The 27,820-nt window shown below is 42.5% G+C and overlaps 2 protein-coding genes across 3 annotated transcripts; both read left to right on the top strand.

Annotated features, from left to right (window-relative positions):
* Nucleotides 1-216: 216 nt before the first annotated feature.
* On the top strand, nt 217-12,182 carry LOC129817197 (fermitin family homolog 1-like). 2 transcript variants are annotated; one of them, XM_055872198.1, is made up of 15 exons: nt 217-404; nt 3,141-3,299; nt 4,053-4,286; nt 4,646-4,783; nt 5,696-5,882; nt 6,065-6,167; nt 6,301-6,408; nt 7,143-7,274; nt 7,478-7,527; nt 7,823-8,054; nt 8,169-8,245; nt 8,340-8,487; nt 10,725-10,849; nt 11,020-11,161; nt 11,330-12,182. In XM_055872198.1, the coding sequence occupies exons 2-15, from the start codon at nt 3,149-3,151 to the stop codon at nt 11,501-11,503; spliced, it is 2,001 nt and encodes a 666-aa protein (XP_055728173.1). In that variant the 5' UTR covers nt 217-404; nt 3,141-3,148; the 3' UTR covers nt 11,504-12,182. The 2 variants fall into 2 exon arrangements, with proteins under 2 accessions (XP_055728173.1, XP_055728172.1); XM_055872197.1 differs by lacking the exon at nt 217-404 and adding an exon at nt 525-1,164.
* A 1,107-nt stretch (nt 12,183-13,289) lies between these two features.
* LOC129817196 (tRNA (adenine(58)-N(1))-methyltransferase non-catalytic subunit TRM6-like) lies at nt 13,290-27,787 on the top strand. Its single transcript, XM_055872196.1, has 12 exons — nt 13,290-13,586; nt 13,953-14,083; nt 14,193-14,302; nt 14,921-15,012; nt 15,115-15,198; nt 15,389-15,513; nt 25,102-25,272; nt 25,383-25,555; nt 25,695-25,780; nt 26,524-26,626; nt 27,108-27,194; nt 27,309-27,787. The coding sequence occupies exons 1-12, from the start codon at nt 13,480-13,482 to the stop codon at nt 27,468-27,470; spliced, it is 1,431 nt and encodes a 476-aa protein (XP_055728171.1). The 5' UTR covers nt 13,290-13,479; the 3' UTR covers nt 27,471-27,787.
* The last annotated feature ends 33 nt before the right edge of the window (nt 27,788-27,820 follow it).

Raw genomic sequence — 27,820 nt, 5'->3', positions numbered from 1 at the left:
TGTTTATTTATTCCTCGTCACTATTTCCTTTTTTTAATTGTATTTTTTATCTTTATTTTTAAATCTGCATTGTTGGAAAAGTACCCATGCTTAGCTTAAGCATTTCACTGTCAGTCTACACCTGTTGTTTACAAGACATGTGACAAATAACATGTGATTTGATTCGATTTATATTTTGACGTCACCACAAAATACTATGATGGTGGGAGTCTCAGTCTGAGCAAGTGCCTCGTTCACGTGCTAGTTAGAACTAGGACACTTAGACATTTCCGACTAACTAACTGGTTGTAGTTAAACAGGTGCCGCGTTCAACGAACCAGTTTCCTAGTTCCGACGAGTATATGAACGTAGCATAGGTTTTGTAGCAAACCGAGCAGCGGACGAATTCAGTTTGAGTCGTTCAGGTAAGGGTTGGCTACTCCTATATGCTCTGTCCACCACTAGTATCCAGTTGATGGCAGGCTTGAGTCATCGTTAACACTGTAGGTCTATTTTCAATTAGTATTCTGTGTTTCAGTACATGGAGTTTCTAAATGTTTGATTTCCTATGTAGCCTAACATGTTGAACAGTAACTCAAATTATATTTGATCTTTAGTTTTATGAATGCATGTGTAATGCCACTACATCAACCAAAAAATACACAAATAGGCTACATTACATAAGTGCAACTATCGTGACTACACGTTGAATCAGTGTTATGATTCATACGGACTTGGAGACAGGATGTTTGTGGGTATGACGATGTTATTAAAGTAATGGAAGGTGCGCTGACTGACTGGTTCATACAACTCAGACTAGTCTAAATCGGAAGTTTACCTGTTCCTCCCCAACACACCCATTCCAAATGATAGTTAGCCTTCTATAATTAAACAAGAGTATAACTTCATGTGTACAGCCTACGCCACATGCTAGTTTCGCGTGTAGGCCAATACAGGTGGGAGAACTTGCTACTGAGACATTTTACAAGGTGAAACTTCATTTGCCGTTTTAATAAGTGGGGTTATTTTGTGAACGTGGACTGGACTAGGCTGTTTCCTTACCTGTGTGAACTGGGCGGGTACCTGAGCGAACGGGACAACAGAACGCACCACACTCACAACAGAAGAAGAAGAAAAAAGATTTCAGAGACGGAATATTAATTTTAACAAAATACTTTGATCAAGGTGAGTTTTCTATTTAACATGTGTTCTGTCACAGTCAATTTGGTTTTAGCGCGCTATCTGCGATGAAAGGGCGTGAATAGAGATTGTAGCCTATACACCTGGCTGAGGTTCGGCTAAAGTTTTAGCTTTGTAGGCCTATATGCGGTGGGCTAGTTAGTATACAGTCTACTGTAGCCCTAGATAGCACATTTGCTATGGCATATGCTAGTCTACTAAATGTAGGGGAAAGTGAGGTAAATTGAGCCATTTTTTAAAATTCAGCATAACTCCCTCAAGGGAAATTTGACTTGGTAAACATCTGTTTATTGGACCTAACTTGCTTACAACTTTTTTCCATGAAATGATGACCTCTTCCTAAATATTTGGTCAAATTATACATTTTGTGTATGGTTTCCTAGAAACAAGGGTGGCTCAGCTTACCCCTTCTGCTAAATTTACCCCACTCTCCCCTAACCTGAAAATCTATATTATAGTCATGTTTTTTAAATGTATTTTTCACCATAGAAGAGTCTCAGAACATTTTTATGGGCGTTAGAGACGGTTATTTTCTTCCAGATTTCCTCATGTTAATAAAAATCATTATAAATTATTGCTGCAAAACAAACATGGAATCTGGGTTCAATAACATGTTCTCTACAGCCCTTGTTTTGAGTTTTCATGTGACGAAGTAGTCTACACTGTATCTCATTTGGGGCAGCATCTTTCTTTTGAATACTGTAGGATATTGTAGCCTACAACTATTGACTGACTTTTCCAAGGCCTGGCTATAAATGCAAACCACGTTTTTCCATCACGCTTTGTTCTTTGTTTTTGCTCCACATTTTTGTCCTGGTGGTTTGCTTATTAATGCACAGTAGGCCTATTTTGTCTGTCTCTCTGTGAGGGTGTGAAGTTACAGCACACCCTCTCTGTACCCTGCAGCCACTAGTATTGACAGGTTCAGACCCCACAGCTATGTGAAGTGAGTGAGAGGATCACGCTGACCCATTGTGATCTCGATTAACTCAATGCTTTAACAATTATTAACCATAAAACCATAGGCAATTTTTTTTTAAACTTAAAATACATTTTTCTAAACACTTAACAATAATCCCTCTCTATAGCTGTCCAGCTAGCATGCTTCAGGTATTCGTACTATCCAAAGAGAAACAATGAGACAGGTATTTCTACATAGCCTCGGGCGACAATCTGACTGAGAATCTGAGCAGCTCGCTAAGTTCCCTGCCATTGTTCTGCGTGTGTGTCCCATTGTTTACCGGGAATTAAGACGGGGATGATAGAGAGAGACAGATCTGGGTTGTGTGGTTGTTTTGCACAGTCTCTCCTGCGCCAGATTCGTGTCCCTGCTCGTCACACATTCCACGGATGGTACTCAAAGTCCTCCCTCGCTCCCTATCTCCTTTCCTTCTCCCTTGGTTCCCCTCTACAACTTATTCGTGGAATGGGAGATATAAGTTTGTGATATATGTCCCTCCTCTTTTTCTTCATTACTCTCTGTCCAAGAACTGTATTTTACTTTACCCCTCTCTCTCTGTCCTCCATCTCTTTCTTCATTACTCTTTGATCTCATCTGTTTGCAGAAGCCCTTCAGAACAACTCTAATTACATGTAGTGCAGTAGTCTTTCCCCCCTCCAGACCAGCTGTGGCATTCAACTAGGACACCAAAGTGTTTTACTGTACGTTACGCTCTTTTCCTTTACCTCTGGCAGTAGCCCAATGGTTTCTACACATGGATATATGTGTGAAAGGATGTTTTATTCATAAATGTAGCACCACCTCAGCCTCTGCTTCCAGTCAGCCAGTACAACAGATGACATGCCCTTTCACTGACCTGTCTTCAGTCAGTGTTTCGGGGAAGCCACAGCAGGATCAGTCGCTCAATCCTATTTTCATTCACGCAGCACATTTGAACCAATACATTTGCTATTAAGTCCTTTATCTCTCTGCTAACCTCCCTCTCTCCCCTCCTCTTCAGGCAGGGCCATGGTATCCACGGCAGAGTATGGCAAAACGTCATGGGAGCTGTCAGTCCAGGTGAACCAGAGAGGTGGAGATGAGGGCATGAGGTTTAAACTCCGAGTCAAGGGAGACCTGCACATCGGAGGACTCATGCTCAAACTGGTGGAGAAGATCAGTGAGTCTCTCTCAGTACTAGACTGGAGAACACACTCTGGTTTACCCTACATTCCTCTAAACTGCTGAGTAGTATTGTCTTCCCACAATGCTTCAGTACCACAGGCTGAAGTTTACCACTTTATCTCATATCTATTCACCTGGGAGAAATCTCCCATAGACCCTATTCCCTGTGTGGTGCACTATATTTGACAGTTACTATGTCTACAAAATGAGTGCACTACATGGGCAATAGGGTGTGATTTAAGACACGGGCTGTGTTCATCCAGGAGGATTAGACATTAGGGACTTCCCCATGGGAAGACAGCATGAAAGTGGCCTAAGGCAAGGTGTGTTGTGTTTGTTACGTCAGCGTTAAGTAGACATATGACTACATGTATATGATTAAGCCATATATGACTCAGTGGCCAGTCATCAGACTGGACTAACAGTGGTCTGGTTTTAGCCATAACGCTTACAACATGATGTCTTAGAGAATCATCAAGCCACACCCATCTGCTTCCTGTGGGGACTTCTTATGCCTGCTGCAGGTGGTTTGTTTGGCGTAAACTTATGGGCAGAAGCTTTCTCGTATGGTCAGAAACTTACTCATACTCTATGCTGAAATTGTTCATAGACGATTGAATATCAATTTGAATTGTGGATGAAATATAAAATGATACATGTTTAATGGCAATGTTTGTACTTTGAGAAACTTCTGTCCTTTTACCTAACCATAACCCTTCTCTTTCCCTCCTCTCCCTCCCTCCGCCAGAGGCCCCTCAGGACTGGTCAGACCATGCTCTGTGGTGGGACCAGAGGAGCTGTTGGCTGCTGAAGACCCACTGGACCCTGGACAAGTACGGTGTCCAGGCGGACGCTGACCTGCGCTACACTCCCCAGCACAAACCCCTGTGCCTGCAGCTGCCCAACATGAAAACGGTCAAACTCACCGTCAGCTACTCTGCCGTCGTCTTCAAGACCGTCGCTGAGATCTGCAGAGCGCTCAGTCAGTACCCTAACCGGACAATAGTGCCACTCTGAAAGAACTAGATCACTGTTTAATATGGTGAAATTCCCAATACGGGAAATGTTCGCCATATTGTTCGAACTTCTCCAGTCCTTTCACATCTTCACCAGGGCTGGGGGGGGGGGGGGCTAGGGGCAAGGACCTACGGGGTTGCGGTTTAAATCTAGATGTAAGGATATAGGGCTAGGGGTCTAGGATCTAGGAGTCAGATAGGGTGCAGTGTCTCTCCTTGACCTGGTCTTCCTTTTTCCGGGCGTCAGGAGGCCATAGGAGAGGGAAGGGGTTAGGGTGTAGTCTAGAGGTCGGATCTCTCCTTGACATGCCTCTCTCTCCTCCAGACATCAGGAGGCCAGAGGAGCTGTCCCTGCTGAAGCCTCCAGATGACCCGTCCAAGAAGAAGAAGAAGAAGGACAAGAACCCAGCGCTGGACGACGTCTTAGACATGGACATCATCAGCGGAGGCTCTGGGGGAACAGGTGAGAGACACAGTGTTATTAGCGTGTTATAAGCATATGAATACAATGTTAATGATGTGTTATTAGATGTACTGTGTCTTCAATGGTCAGATTCTTCCAATCTGTTTTCATGTGACGATTTTTCAACCAGTTAGCCATATCCTGGTGACAGCCCGTTTCTGCTTTAGCCAACCCCTTTATTGTCGTCTCTCTGTCAATATAGCTTTGTTGAATCATAGAAACCACCAGGCCCTTAGGCCCTTATCCTGATTGAGAAGTTAGGCTGGCTCAAACTCTCGTCATATCGCGACGGTCTGTTTTCAATCACGCTGTGAAGGGATTTAATCTATCACTATTGCAACACAGTCAAGGTTTCGAACCTCTGGCTAACTCAAAGTGGATAGCTACTGACTTTTATGTCTCACACCACCACCAGATTCCGCCCACATGGTGGCTTCTGTACACTTCTGAAACGATCTAAGAAGGAATGGAGAATTCCAGAAGGTTTCTGAAGATCTAAAAGAATACAGCAATCATTAAGGAAATCTGAAAGAATAGAAGCTATAGTTCACAGCTTTGTTCTCAAGGCTTTCGTTAGCGCATACTCTGCAACGCAGACACACACTTTCTGAGTCTGCGTGAGAGTACAGTAGCTACGGTATAGGGCAGCTGAGGATTCCACACCAACTCATAAAACCAGCCTCATTTTGACAGTTGCTCTGAATCATTTCAAAGGAATTATTTCTGAGTTAAAGGCTCTGCTGCTTTTAAACAAATGTAGACGGGGCCATTTCGCCCCCACAATCCTCTCTGTTCCCATGAGGCCTCACTCCTAGGCTAAAGGCTAAACTGATTCTAGATCAGCATTCTCACTCAGAGCCTTTATGAATATGGACCCTGAGTTGTATCTCCTCCTCCACCTGACCCCTCCAGGCAGTCCCCTGTACAGTAAGACCATGGTGCCCACCTACGACCCAGAGAACGGGACTCCTGCCTCGGCCACCAGCCTATGGTTTGGGGACAACCCACTGACCTCCAGCCAGCCCAACCTGCCCCCTGCGGAGCTGTCCAAGATGTACCAGCAGCTGTCCATGGTGGATAAAGCCATCATCAACGCAGGGTAAGAGTTACTCAGAAACAAAAACTCCATTGGAGCGAATAAACCTTGAGAGGAACCAGACTCTATGGCTGGACAGGTAGAATAGACGCTAGTTGTTGCTATGCTGGAGGGCACTACTCTGTCTCTCCCCTGAGCACATAACTTCCTGGTTGACTGTGATATGCTGCTGGTGTGATTGACAGGTGGCTGGACTCCTCCCGCTCCTTGATGGAACAGGGCATCGGAGAAGATGACAGACTGCAGCTACGTTTCAAATACCACTGCTTCTTCGACCTCAACCCAAAGGTTACCCTAACCCCTAACCTTAACCCAAAGTGGGAGTTTGAATAGCCACTGAACCTCAACCCTATGGTGAGACTAACTGTAACCGTAACCCCCACGCCTAACCCTAACATTGACTGATTTGTGTGTGTTTCAGTATGATGCTGTGAGGATAACCCAGCTGTATGAACAGGCTCGCTGGTCCATCCTACTGGAGGAGATAGACTGCACTGAGGAGGAGATGCTCATGTTCGCCTCCTTACAGGTAGACACGCACGTGCACACTCACACCTGCCCACACGCACGTCACACATTCAAACACACATACACACTCGCGAGCGCGCATAAACACACACACGCTCTCACACTACTGTCCATCTGGGAGATCCGGTTTGGAGTTTCATTCCAAGAGAAGGCCTGTTGGGACAGGAGGGAAATCCCATAGGAAAGAGGGTGGGAGGGACATCTGGCTATCACCCTGTACTCCTCTGGTTGAGAAAATATAACTAACAAAAAACTATGAAGCGAAAAAACTTATGACTGTTACATGTTAAATGTTCTTCATCTCTGACTTTGATATAAAAAAAAATGTAATTACAATTAAGTAATTTTGCAGACGCCCAGAGCGACTTACAGTAGTGAGTGCATACATTTTGAATGTCTTTTTCCATGTTCTAAGCTGATTATAAAAACCATTGTGAAATCCCTGAGATGGTTATTGCTTTCACCTGCATAATTACTGGAATCACAGGGCTCTCTCTTCCTCCCAGTCTTGTGTTATCATCTGGCCTCAAGTGTTGAACTAAAATCTGTTTCAGGGTTCAAACCTGCCATTTAGACCGCTAAAGGCTGGGTATATTTCGTTTTTTCAAAGTTGTCTGTTAGTTTTGTACTCTTCTTATCTGTGGTGTGTTGTAAAATCCCCTGTTGCTCTTAGTATGATTATATCTCCCAATTCCCATCGTTCACTGATGATTATTAATGTCAATATTGTTTCAGTATCACATATGCAAGATGACAATGTCCACGGAACCTCTGGACTTCTCCAACGAACCAGAGATGGATGAAGTAGAGGCTGCCCTATCCAACCTAGAGGTCACACTTGAAGGAGGAAATACAGACAGAATTCTGGTTAGTGTAGATTTCATACATATGAAGGATTCATATTCTTTACATATATAAATGATAAACAAGTTTGTTTTCAACGGTTTCAGAGGGTTCAACACCTGTATTTAAGCAGGGGTTGATGGGTAGTCTGCTTAGATTGCATGTCTCAACGTGATGATGTCACTAAGTCACAAGATAATTGACAGTTGCTTGTTCCCGCCCCACAGGAAGACATCACAGACGTTCCGAAGCTGGCAGACTCCCTCAAGTTGTTCAGGTAAATCCCGAGGGCCCCTGTATTTGCCCAGAAACGCACAATGTATTGTATACTGTACCTCTATATCTATGTAACGGATGGAAACATAAGTCAAAGAGACCTTGAATGATAAGTAGTAGAAATAAAATGTAATTTCACTTCAGATAAGGGAAGGTTAATGCACCACGCTGTATATGGCCTGGAGTCCATGACACAGACAGTTCACACAGCAACATTGAATGTGCAACAGTGTGACTGTGTGGGGACACAACCTGTTCATGTTTTCCCTCACGGAGCATTTTTGTTTCGTAACCAGGCCTAAAAGACTGACGTTGCGTCCGTTTAAGGAGTATTGGTTCGTGTTTAAAGACACCACCATCTCCTACTACAAGAACAAAGAGACGGCTAGCGGAGAGCCCATAGAACAGTTGCACCTCCGAGGATGTGAGGTGGTCCCTGACGTCAACGTGACGGACAAGAAGTTTGGAATCAAACTGCTGCTCCCAGTGGCTGATGGGATGAACGAGGTCTACATCCGCTGTGACAACGTAAGATGCTATTTCTTATTTAACTTTTTAGTTTATTAAAGTGGGGGCACCACCAACATGACTCATGACATTGTTTCTCCTACATATTATTGTAACAGTGTTGTTTTTATCCAGGAGACACAGTATTCCAAGTGGAAGGCAGCCTGTACCCTGGCCTCCAAGGGCAAGACCATGGCTTACAGCTCCTACAGGTCAGACTTGTTCTACCTAATACTTCACATGCCTTGGACCACATTAGCAGGGTTGTGACTGTAAACTGACCAAGAGAAACTGTGATTGGTCCAGGTCGGAGGTGAAGAACATCCAGTCTTTCCTGCAGATGAAAAGTCTGGCGCCCCCTCCTGGTCAGGCTGCTCCAGACTTGGATGCCATGGAGATGAACGCTGAGTGCTTTGTCTCGCCCAGATACACCAAGAAGTACAAGACCAAACAGGTGGGTGTCTATCTTCAATATAGAGTGATCATTCATGATTCAGTGTTTGTGAAGCCATAGACAGAGAGAGGATGTCACCAGAGCTCTCCAGAGTAAGAGTTGATTATCTCTGACAGCACTCAAGTGACACAATAATACTTATCTCAAATCAAATTGTATTGGTCACATACACATGGTTAGCAGATGTTAATACGAGTGTAGCGAAATGCTTGTGCTTCTGGTTCCCGACAGTGCAGTAAAATCGAACAAGTGATCTAACAGTTCCCCAACAACTACCAAATACACACAAATCTAAAGGGGCGAATGAGAATATGTACATGTAAGTATATGGATGAGCGATGGCCGAGCGGCATAGGCAAGGTGCAACTAGATGGTCTAAAATACAGTATATACATATGATATGAGTAATGTAAGACATGTAAACATTATTAAAGTGGCATTAATTAAAGTGACTAATGATCCATTTGTTAAAGTGGCCAGTGATTGGGTCTCATGTAGGCAGCAGCCTCTCCGAGTTAGTGATTGCTGTTTAGCAGGCCTTGAGATAGAAGCTATTCTTCAGTCTCTCGGTCCCAGTTTTGATGCACCTGTACTGACCTCGCCTTCTGGATGGAAGCGGTGTGAACAGGCAGTGGCTCAGGTCATTGTTGGTCATTGTTGTCTTTGATCTTTTTTGCCTTCCTGTGACATCGGGTGCTATAGGTGTCAAGGAGGGCAGGTCGTTTTTTTTAAATATTTTTTTTATTTTTAAGGGGTGGATTAGCTTAATATTGCGGAAAGAATGTTGCTTCCTTCAATGTAATTGTCTGCATCATTTCTAATCCCCCATATATATTTTTTGTAAATATCCAGATACATACACGCATGCATACATACACAAATATATACATGCACATACCTATATAGACATGCATACTTTTTTAAAGAATATACCTTTATTATTATTCCCGCAAACCCTACCACCGATTCCCCCAATTGGAGTAAACTAATAAACACTTCTGCTTTTACCTTCAATTTATACATCTTATACACTTTTTACAGACAGTCTACTTTACAATAGTTCTCTCTTGTTTGTTCTTAGTCCTTCCTCTATTTCTGATTTCTATTTGTAACTGTGCTATTTCACAAAAGTTCCGAACCTATATACATTTTACAGACCCTGTATGTTTTACATTTGTTTATCTTGTTATTAGTCCCACCCTTCAACTCCATTCAACCCCTCCCATCTATCTCTCAACATCATCCATTTCGGATTTCTATTTGCCAAATATTTTTCAACTGTGCTGTGATGCTTCACAAAAGAATTGAACCTTCCTATTCTCATAGCTTCTACAGATTGTAAATTTAAATTTTTTGATAAAATAATAATTATATTATTGATTGATTGACTATGGCTTTTCAAATCACCCAGTATTGCTATCTGTAGCGTTAGTTCTAGGCAAATGTTGCAATTCTTCAGCCATTCCTGGACCTGTGACCAAAAACGAGCTACATATGGACAATACCAAAGTAAATGATCCAATGACTCTGCCTCCTCACAGCAGAATCTGCAGAGCTGGGAAAATTCTATCCCCCAAATACGTGTATATATATAACATTCTATTAGTTGCAATAATTTTGCATAGTAATTTAAATTGAAAAATGTGAAGTTTTGAATCCGGCGTTGTTTTGCGTATCAATTCATAAACCATGTGCCATGGAATGGGTACATCGCAAATCTCTTCCCAACTATTTTGCAATTTATACGGCACAGCTGTCAGTTTTTTGGTCCTTAAATGAAATTGGTATATGTTTTTATTTATCACACTTTTCTTTAACCATTTATGTTCTTTAATGGATCTGATTTTAACAGCTAACATTTAGATGGCAATACATAGATATGCCGATAGTGGACAACCTTGTTTTATTCCTCTTGACAGTTAAAAAATTTCTGAGAATTAGCCATTATTTACTATTTTACACCTAGGGTTACTATACATAACTTTAACCCATTTTATAAGAGTATTGTCCATGTAAAAAAAACTGTGATTTATGAGGAATAATAATATAATACATTTTTGCATCACAACACTGAAGTGTAATAGGCCTCCAATTATTTAAATGGACTGGATCTTTATATTTACCACTTGGATCCTGTTTCAGTAATAATGAAATCAGACCCTTTCAGTATTTGTTAGATGATTGACATAATGTCTGTGTAAAGTAACCTAAATGTCCCTTTTCTGTCTCCTGTCCAGCTGACAGCGAGGATCCTGGAGGCCCATCAGAACATCGCCAGGCTCTCCCTCAATGAAGCTAAAATGCGCTTTATCCAGGCCTGGCAGTCCCTGCCTGAGTTTGGTATCAAATACTACATTGTCAGGTACGTAAATGTGACCGACCAGGTTCAAACAGCTCAAGACTGTGTTAGCGAGATAAAGCCTAGGAGTTCCCTCAGGGAGCAGGTCCCAGGCAAAGTTACTCATCAAACAATCATGGTTCACAAAACCACTATGGTTACATAAAGACATTATGAATGTGTGTGTGTTCCAGGTTCCGAGGCAGTAAGAAGGATGAGCTGATGGGTATCTCCTATAACCGTCTGATCCGTATTGACATGTCCACTGGCCTGCCTGTCACCACCTGGAGGTTCGCCAACATGAGACAGTGGAATGTCAACTGGGAGATCAGACAGGTAAATGGTTCTAGATTGATTGATTGGTTCATTGATTTATTTAATTGATTACTTTTTACAGATTAGAAAGTAATGGATAATAGTTGCTTTTGAGAAACCAGTTTCTCCTGAAAATGTATCTATAAAGTACATTAATCAGTAATAATCTATGTTGTTTCATGTCTCCAGGTGGCCATAGAGTTTGACCAGAACGTGTCGATAGCCTTCTCCTGTGTGAGTTGTGACTGCAAGGTGGTCCATGAGTACATAGGAGGATACATCTTCCTCTCAACACGCTCCAAAGACCAGAACGAGACACTGGACGAGGAACTATTCCACAAACTTACTGGAGGGCAGGAATGAACCTGGGACATCCGCTTTCATTTAGTGCCGTGGCGATCAAACATGAGGATTTGTTACAAGCTGAGACTATCCATGTAGTCCAATGTAGTCAATCATTCATGTACTGAAGGCCTGTAAAAAGCCAATCCAGAGTCAAGAAAGAATTTAAATTAATTGCTGATATGGTTTTGTAGGCTACATAAATGACATTTTCATATTGTAAGTGCAGAGAAAAGTAGACTTATTGGTCACATTTGATTCCAAGACCATCTCTACAAAATGTGTGGACCATCTCTACAAGGCTTATTTGTCTGACGGTTAGGCCTGGCAATTCATTCGGCACATGGGCTGTACATCTTGTCACCTGTTTACCTTGGTGTAGCCCAGAAAAAAATCTCAGAGACAACCAGCAGACAGTGGTTGAAGAGGAGGATTTAGGTAGTTTACCGACACCACATTTTTTAAGTCTTTGAATTCAATGTTGTAGGCTACTTTCACAATCACTTTATCGGGCTGCTCATTGCCCTATTTTATACATATTACTTTTATACTGTTTTATAATGTAACATTTGCAATTGTATTACAAGTCCAACAGAATTTCAAAGATATTTCTGGTGGTGGGTTATCATGTTGTTCGAGACATTTGTTTACACTGGAATTTCTCTTGACTGAACTGCATTGAAATAAACTTGAGAAACATGTTTTGGTCAATTGTTGTCTCTGTAATGGCACAATGTTGAGAGCAGTTCGTGGCGCATCTACATACAGTAGAATTGGCTTTCCGGCCTTAGATCAGTTATATAACCCCATGTGAGAAAGTTAAAACATCCCTAGACGCATTAGCATGTAAGAAGACCAAAATCGCTCCCTCAGTCTTTGCTAATTATGTCAAATAGATTATACTGTATGTCAACTGTATGAGAATTATGTTTTGAGAATGGAGGCTCATACTGTGGAAGCCCATTCCCGCCATGAAAAAAATCAATAAAAATGCTGATACTTTGCTGATACAAAATGTTGAGATAATAAGGTGAATGTTTTAGAAAGTAGAGCATGCTTATGTTTCTTAATTTGTAACATTGTGTGGTGATTTCAGAGGTGGAACCACAGGTCCAAGGTGTGGTGGGGGAGTATTTCAATGAACAGTCATGAATACATAATTTCACATTTCATAGTTCCCTGCAATATAGTGTTGGAACAGATGGGTCCTGCCCAACAGTACTTTATCCCTATTTTAAACGCTTTTGTGTCAATATTTGTTGTTAAAGCGAGTCAAAAGCTTATGCTAGCTCAACACGTTGCCGGCGGCCCTGCTTTGCTGATCTCTGCAACATGGATAGATGGAAATCGCCACATAATGCTACAAATTAAGTAATATATCCTGTATGTTCTGCTATCATGAAATTTCATGTTAGTCTCTTTAAATGTCGAGTTAGTTTCTCGAAATGTTTAGTTAGTATCTCGAAATTTGTATAGTATCAACAAAAATATATATTCGTGGCGGGGATGACTAGCTAAAACACAGCCACGACCGGAAATGCCTTTTCCGTAGCAGGTTAAGATAATGAACGTAGCCGGTAAGGAGAATGAGGTTTGGGGAAATTATCTTATAATGTGCTACAAAAGCCACACTTCCGCTAGTAGTTTTCTAGTCACAAACGAAATTGACAACGATATTTCTGAAGTCGATTTTCCCCCTGTTTTCGCGACCACCTATCGGAAGCTAGATAATTCTCGTACTTCTCTACCATTGGAGGATACGCTCTACGAACATCAATGAGCCAATCAGAGTCGAGTACGATGAGCGATTGATTCAGCGTCGACTAATCGTCCTGAATGCTAAGGAAATGCAGGCTAGCACGTGGGTAAATTCAGTAGGCGATCTCTCCCAAAAATACTTAATTTCAGTACATTGCTATTCTCTTTGGTGATTTAAAACTCATATTCTAGTGGGTGAAAAGTTGATTTTACCACTAAGCTGGCTATCGAGCTTTCTAATGGCGGACAATGGCGATAATGACTCCCAGCACAGAGTGAATGAGGGTGACTACGTAGTACTGAAACGGGGAGATATCTACAAAGCTGTGCAGATTCAAAAGAAAAAGTGAGTCCTTACACAACTTTGCACATGCACGATCACATTATCTGTTGATTTGCGTTAGGTAACAATGCTTCACTGTCAAGTCAAACCTTTTGCCTGTACTAATGTTCCTAGTTTGCAAGCTATGTCTTGTTGATTAGCATTGTCCAATTGCCGTCATTGCTTTCTAGCTAGGAGTAGGATACTCAGCCAGGTAATGTTAACGTAACATTTTTACATTTATACAAGAGAATGTCATGTTGCCAGCTTCAAGCTGGATGACATATTGGCAGTACTCCAGTTGTGCAGTCAGTATAGTGTATCATAGTGGACTCACTGTGTGTCATTGTGCGTTTGAGATGATCTGACATGTCTTCTTCCCAACCCCAGGAAAACTGTATTTGAAAAGCAGTGGTTCTTCCTGGACAATGCAGTGGGGGAGTTGTATGGGACCACCTTTGAAGTCGTGACTGGTGGAACACTGCAGCCACGGAAACCTAAACTCGTTGAGAGCTCTGCAGGTAGCTACATGCCAACAGCAACCATCTAATTTTTCTATAATTCAGGTAAGGATTCAGTTGTCCAGGCGCAGAGTTGATGTCTGAGTCTTGTTTTTGTGCATCTCTTTAGATGCCAAGGAAGCAGGAACAGACAACAGGAACATTCTGGACGATGGAAAATCACAGAAACTCACCAGAGACGATATTGAGACCCTCAAAGAGCAAGGTCTGAAGGGACAGGTACGTGCACCTCTGGATATATGTGGATTAGTTGTCATTGATGTGGATTAGTTGTCATTAGCCAGAAGTGGAGATCCTGGACTGGCGTTGTTACATGTGGTCTGCGGTTGTGAGGCTGGACTCTAAAATGACATTGGTAGAGAAATTAACATTAAATTATCTGGCAACAGCTCTGATGGACATTCCGGCAGTCACCATGCCAATTGCACGCTCCCTCAACTTGAGACAACTGTGGCATTGTGTTGTAACAAAACGGCACATTTTAGAATGGCCTTTTGTCCCCAGCACAAGGTGCACCTGTGTAACGAGCATGCTGTTTATTCAGCTTCTTATTATGCCACACCTGTCAGGTGGGTGGATTATGGCAAAGGAGACATGCTCACTAACAGAGATGTAAACAAATTTGTGCACTAAATTTGAGAGAAATAATATTTTCGTGCATATGGACAATTTCTGCGATTTATTATTATGTAATTATTTTTTTTGTTTTTTTTTCACTACTTTATATTCATAGTTTTTGTTCAGTATATGTTGAAGTTATGGTGAAAGTTTTCATTCGTTTTGTTTTATGTTGAAGATGCTCCTCTGACTTCACTTTCCCATTTCTCCTCTCCATAGGACATAGTCCAGCAGCTGATAGAGAACAGTACAACATTCAGGGACAAGACTGAGTTTGCACAGGAGAAATACATCAAGAAAAAAAAGAAAAAGTGAGTCAGTGGAATATAGGCCTACACACTCCAGGACCAGGGTTAGTGATGAATGAAATAGGCTTTCTGACTTCTGAATGTCTTGTGTTCTGTTCCCTCCAGGTATGAGAACAGTGTGATGGTTCTAAGGCCCTCCTGTCGTGTCATGGCTATGATGTACCACGGCAGAGAACCAGGGAAGATATGGTGAGTGTAGCCACCGTGCCAGCTAAGTCATACCTAGGCCTATTTGTAGGGCCTGATGTTTTTCCTGGCTAGGTCAAGTGGTCAGGAAAACCTCTGGGCCCAAATTCAGTTTTTATTGAGAGAAGTTCCTGTCTGTATAGTATGTTGTTGTTGGAGAAACCAAGACTATGTCTCTGCCTCCCTCCTCCAGCCACCTGCGGTATGACACCCTTGCCCAGATGCTGACTCTGGGGAATATCCATGCAGGCAGTAAGGTGCTGGTGTTTGAGACCTGTGCTGGACTGGTGCTGGGGGCTGTCATGGAGAGGATGGGAGGTAACTGGACTATAGAAATGTCTGGAAGTATCATGGATAGACCTGGCATGACCTGCATCTAAAATGGCACCCTATTCCCAATGTAGTGTAGTAGGTTTGAACAGAGCCTCAAGTAGTGCACTATGTAGGATAATAGGGTGCCATATTGGACGCACACATGATGGCTTAATTCTGCATGATTTATGAATTGTGTTTGCTCTGTGGCAAGCCGGTCTGTTCCCTGTCTATGTTTACCATGCTCTGACTGCCATGTTAACGTTTTATATAATACATTTCAATTGGAAGGTCCTGTAACGAATATACATTTTAGTCATTTAGCAGATGCTCTTATCCAGAGCAACTTACAGTTAGTGCATTTACCTTAAGATAGCTAGGTGGGTCTAGAGCTGTTGCGGTGACCGTATGCCACACCGGCGGTCATGAGTCATGACCACAGTAAAATTCCATGTGACCACAGTAAAATGCGCTCTGGACCGATGTTCAGTCTAAGCTGCGTGCGTGCACACAGTAGCCCCGAGATTGCTTCGCAGCTTCCCAGGACTGCTTTATAGAGCGCAGAAGAAATATCAGCCCACGGAGAGAAGCACGAGATTGAACTTAGCTAACTTAACTGACAGGGAAAACAGCCTACAAGCTATTTTAAAAGGTCTAATAAATCCATGTAATATAGCCTACTATAACCTTCACAATAAAGCCATTGTTTATTTTTAAAAGCATGATATAATGAAAATGTAATCTATTTCAGAAGGACAGAATAACGTGCTCTGAGTTGTCCTTACGTTATGTCTGATGTGGCTATGCCAAATAGCTGTGGGCTACACTAGTTCATTTAGCAGACAATATTTGCTTATAATTCCGTGACCTTATTTTATAGTATGAAAAATAGAATTGAACAAAGCTGAATAAAATCTAAATATTTTCTCCAAACAATTTGAGGGAGTGCGCACATGCGACTATTCTGTGTTGAGCGGTTAACAAAGAAATAGGTAGTCCTATATGCTTAACTTGGCGTTATTAATGTAACTTTAGTTGTTCTATAAACGTTGGGCTATATGTTTTGATTTTTAATACATTGTAAGGCTGCATGATGCGACTTTAATAATGATTTGAAGAAAGTTGCTTGAAAGGCATGAGCTCTGCTTTGTTTTTTTTTGCGAAGGCTGTACACACTCCAATAGTCTCTGTCACAATTTGACAAGCACTTTACAATTCCTCAAATTTCACGGCGGCATCCCTTTTGTGGCCCGGAGTGCTAAGTTGGGCCTTTCTCCGTGAGTCTAGTGCGCAATCCGAAGTGTCTCTCACTCACATGGCTCTCCGTCACGTGATCGGGTCTTTCTCACAGGATACAAGTGAAGACAGACACGTTGGGGACACTGCGTGCGTCCTTAGCCAATTCCGAGGTGCATATTGAAGATATTGGAGGAACTCTCCACATTTACTTTTCGTTGGGCCTACTCATCTTGTTGGCTAACGGACAGCAAAAGCACTAGCCTATGTCAATCTATTATCCCCCATGGTATGATCTATTCTGTGCGAGAAATAAATATTCCAAACATAGTCTGGGACAGTTGTGGGATGCGTTAGATCCCAGATTAATACAACCACTAGCATCAAAAAAACTTTTTTTATGCAATGTGGCTGAGGCAACAGATCAGAACGTTTAGCTTAAAACGTTGATAAACTATTAGGCTATTTCTTCACATTATAAGCACAGCAATGCGCACATGGTAGTAGGCTATAAACACTAATGTTCCTTTGGCGGAAAACATCATTATCAAAAGTAACCGCAAGTGCAATTATGCATGTAATGCTTTTATTATAAATGTGTGTTTTTATGGTGAAAATGATCTTCCCCAAACTTGAGACTCACACGCTGCTTATGTATGCCTGTTTGGCTCTACACCCCTTGTAAAGCGGATTAACGTGCTTATTTTTAAGAAGTTATTTGGCCACTTTAGTTGTGATACAAACCTTATTGAAACATATAGGCCTATGGGCTAGGTTACATGAGGTGTGCGCCTATGATTTGAAGAAGTCGACAATAAAAAGCCATTGTTTCTTATGCTGTGCATCATTCACAAGGGATAATAATATTATTTTCTTGTTTTGGGGGTATTTTCCTTAACTGCATTGTTGGATAATGGCTTGTAAGTAAGCATTTCACTGCCAGGTCTACACTTGTTGTATTCGGCGCATGTGACAAATACAATTTGATTTGATATAATTCACAAGTGATTGTCACCCATCAGACTATTCTTGATTTAATCTTGTCTTTTTATACTAAGTAATATATGTTTGACATTTGTTTTGATTTAGAATGGACCATTATTATGCAGCTGTATCAAAACAGGGGCAGCGGGAAAAATTACATGTCATATATGCACTTAAATTGCAAATGGAGGACGTTCTTCCCCGTGGTTAATTTTCATGTCTGCCAGGTAGGCTATACTCATGTTGTAAATATAAGCAGTGTGCTTAATATTAGGTAAGTTGAGAAATAAATATACACTGCTCAAAAAAATAAAGGGAACACTTAAACAACACAATGTAACTCCAAGTCAATCACACTTCTGTGAAATCAAACTGTCCACTTAGGAAGCAACACTGATTGACAATAAATTTCACATGCTGTTGTGCAAATGGAATAGACAAAAGGTGGAAATTATAGGCAATTAGCAAGACACCCCCCAAAACAGGAGTGATTCTGCAGGTGGTGACCACAGACCACTTCTCAGTTCCTATGCTTCCTGGCTGATGTTTTGGTCACTTTTGAATGCTGGCGGTGCTCTCACTCTAGTGGTAGCATGAGACGGAGTCTACAACCCACACAAGTGGCTCAGGTAGTGCAGTTCATCCAGGATGGCACATCAATACGAACTGTGGCAAAAAGGTTTGCTGTGTCTGTCAGCGTAGTGTCCAGAGCATGCAGGCGCTACCAGGAGACAGGCCAGTACATCAGGAGACGTGGAGGAGGCCGTAGGAGGGCAACAACCCAGCAGCAGGACCGGTACCTCCGCCTTAGTGCAAGGAGGTGCACTGCCAGCGCCCTGCAAAATGACCTCCAGCAGGCCATAAAATAATGTCACTGGACTTATAAGCATATATTGTCTTCAAAATGCACCCGCCTACAGTATATGGCATGGCACTGTGACAGGCCAATCATATTCTGAAATACATTTTCCTCATCATAACGTTTCTTTAGATCTGCCTAAAAGAAATGTATTATTGTGATATTTTCCAAAGGCGCGCATCAGCGGCTTGTATGCATTGAGGCATGGAGATGCTAAATGTGCTTATGTTAATTAACGGTAAATTACCGTGAGACAGGCAGTCTTTTGCATGACAATAACCGTCTGACAAAATTTCATGACTGTCACAGCCCTACGTGGCGTATTCAGACCCCTTGACTTTTTCCACATTTTCTTACGTTACAGCCTTATTCTAAAATGGATAAATAATATAATCTGCATAATTTACACACAATACCCCATAATGACAAAGCGAAAACTGTTTTTGTTTTGCAAATGTATAAAAAATAAACAGATCGCTTATTTACATAAGTATTCAGACCCTTTGCTATGAGACTCTAAATTTAGCTCAGGTGCATCCTGTTTCCATTTATTATTCTTTGAAATGTGTCTACAACTTGATTGGAGTCCACCTGTGGTAAATTGATTTGATTTGGAAAGGCACACACCTGTCTATATAAGGTCCCACAGTTACCAGTGCATTTCAGAGCAGAAACCAAGCCCTGAAGTCAAAGGAATTGTCCGTAGAGCTCCGACACCGATCTGTGGAAGGGTACCAAAAAATGTCTGCAGCATTGAAGGGCTCCAAGAACCCAGTGGCCTCCATCATTCTTAAATGGAAGAAGTTTGGAACCACCAAGACTCTTCCTAGAGCTGGCAGCCCAATGGTCACTCTGATAGAGCTCCAGAGTTCTTCTATGGAGATGGTTGTCTTTCTGGAAGGTTCTCCCATCTCTGCAGCACTCCACCAATCAGGCATTTATGGTAGAGCGGCCAGACGGAAGCCACTCAGTAAAAGGCACATGACAGCCCGCTTGGAGTGCTTAAAGGCACCTAAATGGCTCAGACCATGAGAAACAAGATTCTCTGGTCTGATGAAACCAAGATTGAACACTTTGGCCTGAATGCCAAGTGTCACGTCTGGAGGGATTCTAGCACCATCCCTATGGTGGTGGCAGAATCATGCTGTGGGATGTTTTTCAACGGCAGGGACTGAGAGACCAGTCAGGATCAAGGGGAGGAAATGAATGGAGCAAAGTACAGAGAGGTCCTTGAAGAAAGCCTGCTTAGGACGTACGACTGGTGCAAAGGTTCACCTTCCACCAGGACAATGACCCTAAGCACACACCCAAGACAACGCAGGGGTGTCCTTGAGTGGACCAGCCAGAGCCCGGACTTGAACCAGATCGAACATCTCTGCAGTGACGCTCCCCATCCAACCTGACAGAGCTTGAGAGGATCTGCAGAGAAGAATGGGAGAAACTCCTCAAATACAGGTGTGCCAAGCTTGGAGCGTCATACCTGTCATGACTCTCCTGGTTGAGTATCCAGCCCTCAGATCAGCTTGGCAAATGGCTGACAGATAGCCAGACCCCATCTCTCCCACAGGAGAGGAGAGGACTGCTGGGCTGGTTTTGACACCTTAACACTCTGTCATAAATTAGGAAGGATGGTAATTTCTCTTTGCGCTCTAATATTACCAAAGCAATCCCCTCAGACTTTTTCTGTCAAAATCTATAACACCCAAAAAGTGAATATTGGAACAATATTTATGTGACAGGAATGGTCAGAGGGGATCTAAAGAATAGTCATGTCATATTGTTTATTTTGTGATGTCATTAACTGTATAACGAAAATACTGTAACTTAGGAAGGAAACCCCCTTCGGCTGTTAAGTTTCCATCCAATATGATGTTAATACAATATGAAGAACGATTAAACTATTTTTGTTAGGATGGGAGTGTAATTTTAGTTTTCTAACGAGATCATAGTTTTCATGTCCCTTGCGCATTAACTAAGCTACGCCCCAAATGAGTTCAGAGGAGCGTGTCAGTGTGGTGGAACCGCCCTTTCTGAGCAGTGCTTAAAAGGACTCGCTAAAAATGAACATATTCAGACCAGCAGACGGACAGCGTGAGCTCAACGTTACGAATGGTTGAAACTCTGAGACTCAACACGAGATGAGAAGATAACCTCCACACGAGAACAGAAACATTCAGTCTGCAGGTGTGCATGTGAAAGTAGTCCCAGTCAAAGTTCCACTTTGAGTCAAGTCACGAGGTGGGAATGAAGAAATCCCATCTCAGACAATCACTGGCGCATCTGAGTAGGTATTCTACTTGAACACTCCACTACCAGAGAAGCTCTACAACTAAGAAGGACATTGTGACTTCTGGTGGACAATCCGAGTATTACACCGATGCATGAACTATAACTACCCTGTCCACATAGAAGGGTTGATTGGTTCAACAGAGATAGACGACGAACAAAGACATCTACGCGTTAATATATATATATATATATATATATATATATATATACATTGCATTTCTTATCGAATGGGCGGTGGTTAAGGTATTAAGTATTCTGATTACTGTGAGCGTAGTTTCCAAATGTTTGTACGATAAGTTTGACTTTTTGTCTCTCCTTCTCTTTATCTACCCCTCCCTCTCCATATGTGTAACAAGCCATCACATTGTGTCAGTCCACTAGGGACTTTTGTCTCATGTAAGTGTGTGTGTATTCTGTGTTGTTATGTAGTTAGTAAATAAATTATTTAAATAAATTAGTGTTGTACTGAATGATCAGAAAAGGCTGGGGTTCTTGCGGATTCAAGAGGTCTGCAACGTTCAGAATGAGACTGATATGAACGAGGTAATGATTAATAAATCACTGTTATTGATATATCTTATAGATACCATCTCCCGAATTAAACTCAAGATGATAACTCGTTAAACAACTTCTTCCGTGGTGCCCCAAATTCCTAATGAGTTAATTGCCACATGAATCATTTAATCGGGTAACAATTAAACATAGTTTGATTCGATAAATAACAGTCATCACATTAATGAAAGTCATGTCACAACATACTCAAGAATACTTGAGGCTGTAATCGCTGCCAAAGGTCCTTCAACAAAGTACTGAGTAAAGGGTCTGAATACTTAAGTAAATGTGATATTTCAGTATTTGTTTTCTCTCATTTTGCTAAAATTTAAAAAAAAACTGTTTTGCTTTGTCATTATGGGGTATTGCGTATAGATTGAGGGGGGGGGGGGGGGCGATTTAATCAGTTTTAGAATAAGGCTGTAACGTAACAAAATGTGGGAAAAGTCAAGGAGTCTGAATACTTTCCGAATGCACTGTATCAACGTCATAGTAAACATTTCCCCTCAAAATAGCTATCAGCAAAGTCAGCTAATAAGGGGGGGAAACAATTAAAGTGCGAGTGTTAGTTCACGAAATACACTTTTTTTTGTTAGGGTGGGGAGTGGTGCAAGGGGGGATGCTGTGGGATTATTTAAGATACTCTTTGAAGAGGTAGGGTTTTAGATGTTTTCCGAAGATGGGCAGGGACTCTGTTAGCTTCAGGGGGAAGCTGGTTCCACCATTGCGACACAATACAGTCCTATCTGATTAAGATCACAACCTGGTGTCAAAAGTGCATCAACCTGATCAAATATAACACAGGAGAGATTATTTCACAGAAAACAATAATGTTCCTTGTAGAGAACGATATATCGGGCTGATGTTGGCCTTTTCTAGTCTATCGGCCCTTCTTCTGCGAGTCTACATATCAAAACTACTGCTATGCCAGCTGCCACTCATCGCCTGAGCCACGAGCACTGTACATTGCTGAGGAATGTCTAGCTGGGAAAATTAGCAGCAGTAGCAAGCTAGCTCTTTCTTCAACAGAAAGGTGCAGTATTGATGGATGAATTGACACAGTGGCCAAAATCAAACTCCTGTTGCAAATATTAGATTAATTAATTCACTAATAAGGCTTGTGTCAACATGCCCAGACATGGATGCAACAAGCAAGTTTACTAGCTAAGCAGATAGCTATGTGACCTTTTAGGAAAGATTACTAATCTGGGGTGTTGGCTAGCTAGATATATTAGCTGGTTAGATAAACATGATGTTTAGATATCAGATAGGAGCTATTAGCCAACGTAGCTAGCTAACGTTAGCTGGTTACCATTTTGAACGTGCACCAAGTGAAATGAGCGATGGAGAGAGATGTGATAAGGAGCCGGAGTTAAGGCGTCCGGTGAAGGTTTTTTCAACTGTTCAGGCACACAAAAAGCAAGCCGAAGTACGGTGCCTTTGTTTGTGAATGGTTAACAGTAGGGATTCTTCAATGAAGTCTTTGATGTCATTCAATGAGAGACAATTCATTTTCATGCACATTTTTTAATTGAGAAATACTGCACTGTAAATTTTAGTCACGCAATTTAATGACAGATTTCTTGAGTTATTTTAGATTGTGACTATTTTGAGGAAGTGTATACTGGCTATGGCGTCTCAAAATAGACATACCGAACTATTGCCGATTTTTTTTTTATTTTTTTTTTATTTTTTTTTTATTTTTTTTTATTTTTATTATTATTATTATTTTTTTTCCTCAATTTTCAGTCGGAGGTCTTTAAAGCGAATATGCAAGCACACTCGTTTGGTTTGGCTACCCGACTTGGGCTAGGCACTAGCCGGACTGAAGCATGCTGACACCTTTACAGCCTCGCTCTATTCAGGCGTAGCAGTAGGATCAAGTCTCAACCCGCTTATTTCTTGGCGGATAGCTGAACTACCCAATTGAGTTGTTACGAGTTATCGTCCTGGCAGCTAAAAAATACAAAACTTTTTCCTGATCACGGAAATTGTCAAAAATACTAGTTTCATAAGCATCCGTGATCACAAATCATGACGTTACGTTAATCCCATTTTTTGGATTGAATAGATGTTCTTTTAAATTCTCAAACTTACAGCAGTGCCTATATGATGTCCTTCCATACAGGCGTGACATGCTGGAGTGATGCTTATATGCAAATGTTGTTGATCAGTAGGCTAATATGGAAGGCAAACTGATTGTTTGTCATCGGCAGCACCATAGACTCCACTGATAAGCCAAAACAAGCTCAATAACTCAATGTATGCACACACTACTATTGAATATGCATTCACCTGTATTGTGGATAGGCCTTGGCTACATCTTGATTTACCCAGTTTAGGGTTACCATTGAAATAAAATTATTACCATTATTGTTATGTAGTTAGATTGGTAAAAACCAAGTGAGATGTTTTGATTTTAAAATGTATGCAAGGATCATCAACTATATTCAGCTGCAAGCCGATTTTGTCTTGAGTGGATGGTCGGGACCGGAACATACGCTGCTCAAAAAAATAAAGGGAACACTTAAACAACACAATGTAACTCCAAGTCAATCACACTTCTGTGAAATCAAACTGTCCACTTAGGAAGCAACACTGATTGACAATAAATTTCACATGCTGTTGTGCAAATGGAATAGACAAAAGGTGGAAATTATAGGCAATTAGCAAGACACTGGTAATAAGTGATTCTGCAGGTGGTGACCACAGACCACTGCTCAGTTCCTATGCTTCCCGGCTGATGTTTTGGTCACTTTTGAATGCTGGCGGTGCTCTCACTCTAGTGGTAGCATGAGACGGAGTCTACAACCCACACAAGTGGCTCAGGTAGTGCAGCTCATCCAGGATGGCACATCAATGCGAGCTGTGGCAAGAAGGTTTGCTGTGTCTGTCAGCGTAGTGTCCAGAGCATGGAGGCGCTACCAGGAGACAGGCCAGTACATCAGGAGACGTGGAGGAGGCCGTAGGAGTGCAACAACCCAGCAGCAGGACCGCTACCTCCCTTTGTGCAAGGAGGTGCACTGCCAGCGCCCTGCAAAATGACCTCCAGCAGGCCACAAATGTGCATGTGTCAGCATATGGTCTCACAAGGGGTCTGAGGATCTCATCTCGGTACCTAATGGCAGTCAGGCTACCTCTGGCGAGCACATGGAGGGCTGTGCGGCCCCACAAAGAAATGCCACCCCACACCATGACTGACCCATCGCCAAACCGGTCATGCTGGAGGATGTTGCAGGCATCAGAACGTTCTCCACGGCGTCTCCAGACTCTGTCACGTCTGTCACGTGCTCAGTGTGAACCTGCTTTCATCTGTGAAGGGCACAGGGCGCCAGTGGCGAATTTGCCAATCTTGGTGTTCTCTGGCAAATGCCAAACGTCCTGCACGGTGTTGGGCTGTAAGCACAACCCCCACCTGTGGACGTCGGGCCCTCATACCACCCTCATGGAGTCTGTTTCTGACCGTTTGAGCAGACACATGCACATTTGACGTTCGGGCATGGGTAGGAAAGTTCGTACTCGGCGGATGTTGTAGAACATGAACCTGCAGAAGCGAGTCACTGCTTTGGTGTTAGCAGAGAACGACAGGGTGTGGTCCAGGGTCACGCCAAGGTTCTTTGCACTGGGAGGGTGACACTTCCATCTTCATATTCTTTCTCTCCTCTCTCATCCAGGCTATGGGTCAGTGGTGCAGATGTACCCAGGAGGAGGTCCTGTGAGGGCGGGGATGGAGAGCTTTGGGTTCCCGTCCCACTTCCACGACACGCTCCATGAGTTCCCCATCTGTCACGTCAATGCACTGCTGGCGGGGGCACTGGACACAGAGGCCAAAGACATAGACGCAGGTGTGCGTTTGTGTTTATACTAGGAATGTAATAATTTAATAGACCAACAAATGCTATACTGTCTTATCTATTGAATTTATCAAGTTTTTTTGTTGTTGTCACAACTGCAGATTCCGGACAGGCCAATGGGGACAAGCCCAACCTGACCCAGACTGGCCCAGAGAAGGCAGAAAGCAAGGAGTGTAGCCCAGACACAAAGGACCAATGCATGGAGACTAGTACCAGTACAGACCCTGCCGCGGACAAGGAGAGAGAGGAGAGGGAGAAACTTAGAGAGATCAGAGTATGACAGCACATAGTAAAGCAGCAAATGGTGTCTGTTGTTTGCCACACCTGTTTGTGCTTGTGTGTTCCAAAGATTTGTTCAACTTAGTCCGATCAATGGCGCACAAATTGAAGAGCAACTGCGTGTTGTGTTTTAGGGCCAGGAGAGGAAGGTGAAGATGGAGGAGAAGAGGAAGAAACTAGCTGCTGCTGCTGCCGTGCTGGAGGGGAGGAACGCCGACGGGTCAGTCTGTTCTCTCACCCCCATCAACCATTTTTATGTTTTAATAACACTTGGCAACAGTGAACTCTGGACTTGTTTATTAAACCATTAATAAGAGGTAATAAACATGTATGAGCTCTGATAACTAGTATAACAGCTCTGTGACACTAAGATTACACCCCCTTGACACGTGAGTTAAATAATCCGTGTAAACGATCACAGTGACAGTTTCTGCTCTTGTCGGCATGTTGGTGTTTTGTTGCCCTGTCTAAAACCAGTGAAACGTGTCCGTGCTAACATCTCCGTGTCCGCTCAAGACGTGCAAAAGAGGATGGCTCAGCAGTTCTCTTGATCAGAAGTGAGAGAGGCGTGACATGTCTAGTTAAAGACGATTGATGTTTGGGCTTACGGCACATGTCATCTCATCCTGTGTTTATTGATTTGGTTTGTTGGGAAAGCTCGCGTTTCTCCAGGTCACCTTGAACACGTCCCTTGTCTTTCTCTGGACAAAGCACACTGTAGTGCCACGCCGGCCCCGTTCCAATACTTTTAACAGGCCTTCTTCGTTCCATCCTCCCTTCTTTGAAGTACTCACTAATCTTACCCAATTGCTTAGGCACGGGCTTTCATCTGTCAAGTTTTGCCAGCTCAGTTTTCACCGGGAGGGAGGATGAAAAGAAGGAAACATGTTTGTAGTGTTTGAACAGGGCCCCACACTGGTGGTAAAATATGTGTTTAATAACTCTGGTTGTTCTCCTCTTCAGGTTGGTGATTGCCAGTCGGTTCCACCCCTGTCCAGTTCTACTTGGCCTTATCAAGTTCCTCGCCCCCTCCAGACCCTTTGTCGTGTACTCTCAATACAAAGAGGTATGATTCGGAGTGCTCTCTAGTATGCTTCCTAGTAGTACTGATGACAATACCAGTATCGCACTATTTTTCCCATGGCAAAAATGAAACCGCGAAGCAGACCAAACTCTTTGGTCCTTTAAAAACCTGCTTTGTGTTTTGTTTTCTTGTCACGATGTTAAAGAGTATTGCGATACGTGTATCGTCCCGGACGTACTTTCTAGTGTGTGTCGTGTTCTTAATAATGTAGCGTATTTAATAATCTACTTACGTTACAAACCAAACTTTGTGTACTACAGACCCTTCATAGTTTGTTGCCAGTAGACCCTAGTGTACTGCCATTATACAGAGGTACATTTGTTGTCTTTCTCCAGTGGGAAATCTCCTATCAAAACCACTGATAAAACAGTCTGTAATCTAGTCTGGAGTTTGGAAATATCACCCCTGTCATGTTCACTCTGCTCTTTCGTTGCTCCTCTGTTATTAAATCTCTCTCCCACAGCCTCTGATAGAGTGCTATACAAAGCTCAAGGAACAAGGCGGAACAGTCAGCCTGCGACTCACCGATTCCTGGATCAGACATTACCAGGTATAATAATTTTCAAACTGAACTGTATCTCTATGGAAGCATCCGTGTTTGTAGTACCAGCACTAGCTTTTACCTCTGACCTCACTTCCTGTCTCTGTGTTTGCGTGTGTGTAGGTGTTGCCTAACAGGACGCACCCCATGCTGCTGATGAGTGGGGGTGGGGGCTACCTCCTCTCCGGGACGACCGTTGCTACGGATACACCGAAGATGGGTTCAACGAGAGGAGAGGAGCCAGCCGCAAAGAGACTGAAACTCACAGAGACCACAGAGGGATAACACTTCAAACTTATTGCGGTCACCCATTTGTTGTGAAATTTATATCATTGATGACATCATTTAACTCTACTTGTGGGATAGAAGGACTGAAATCTCTCACGCTTCTTAAGATCAGTTATATAATAGTTTGGCTGTTATTGAGCCCTGGAGCTGCTGTCCAAAGCTCTTAGCTCCCAAATGCAGTATTTCGTTATCATTACATTTTTTTGGAAGAATGTGCCGTGGGGTAATAAAGCAGCCATTTGTTTTCGCAGACTCATACCGTAACGCATCTGTGTAAATGAATTTCAATAAAATACAGTGCTCTAAAGATACTATTACTGTTGATAAGCCCTGTGTTCATGGGGTAT

The sequence above is a fragment of the Salvelinus fontinalis genome, chromosome 20 (assembly GCF_029448725.1).
Source record: "Salvelinus fontinalis isolate EN_2023a chromosome 20, ASM2944872v1, whole genome shotgun sequence".
Taxonomy (NCBI): domain Eukaryota; kingdom Metazoa; phylum Chordata; class Actinopteri; order Salmoniformes; family Salmonidae; genus Salvelinus; species Salvelinus fontinalis.
The sequence above is the reverse complement of the archived record's forward strand: the minus strand, read 5'-3'. Positions and strand labels throughout refer to the sequence as shown.

Coding starts and splice junctions, on each gene's coding strand:
- LOC129817197 (XM_055872198.1), top strand. CDS start 3,149: ATGGTATCCACGGCAGAGTATGGCAAAACGTCATGGGAGCTGTCAGTC. Junction 6,168..6,300: donor TCTTCGACCTCAACCCAAAG/GTTACCCTAACC, acceptor TGTGTGTTTCAG/TATGATGCTGTGAGGATAAC. Junction 7,275..7,477: donor GAAATACAGACAGAATTCTG/GTTAGTGTAGAT, acceptor CCCGCCCCACAG/GAAGACATCACAGACGTTCC.
- LOC129817196 (XM_055872196.1), top strand. CDS start 13,480: ATGGCGGACAATGGCGATAATGACTCCCAGCACAGAGTGAATGAGGGT. Junction 14,303..14,920: donor AGCAAGGTCTGAAGGGACAG/GTACGTGCACCT, acceptor TCCTCTCCATAG/GACATAGTCCAGCAGCTGAT. Junction 15,514..25,101: donor TGTCATGGAGAGGATGGGAG/GTAACTGGACTA, acceptor TCTCTCATCCAG/GCTATGGGTCAGTGGTGCAG.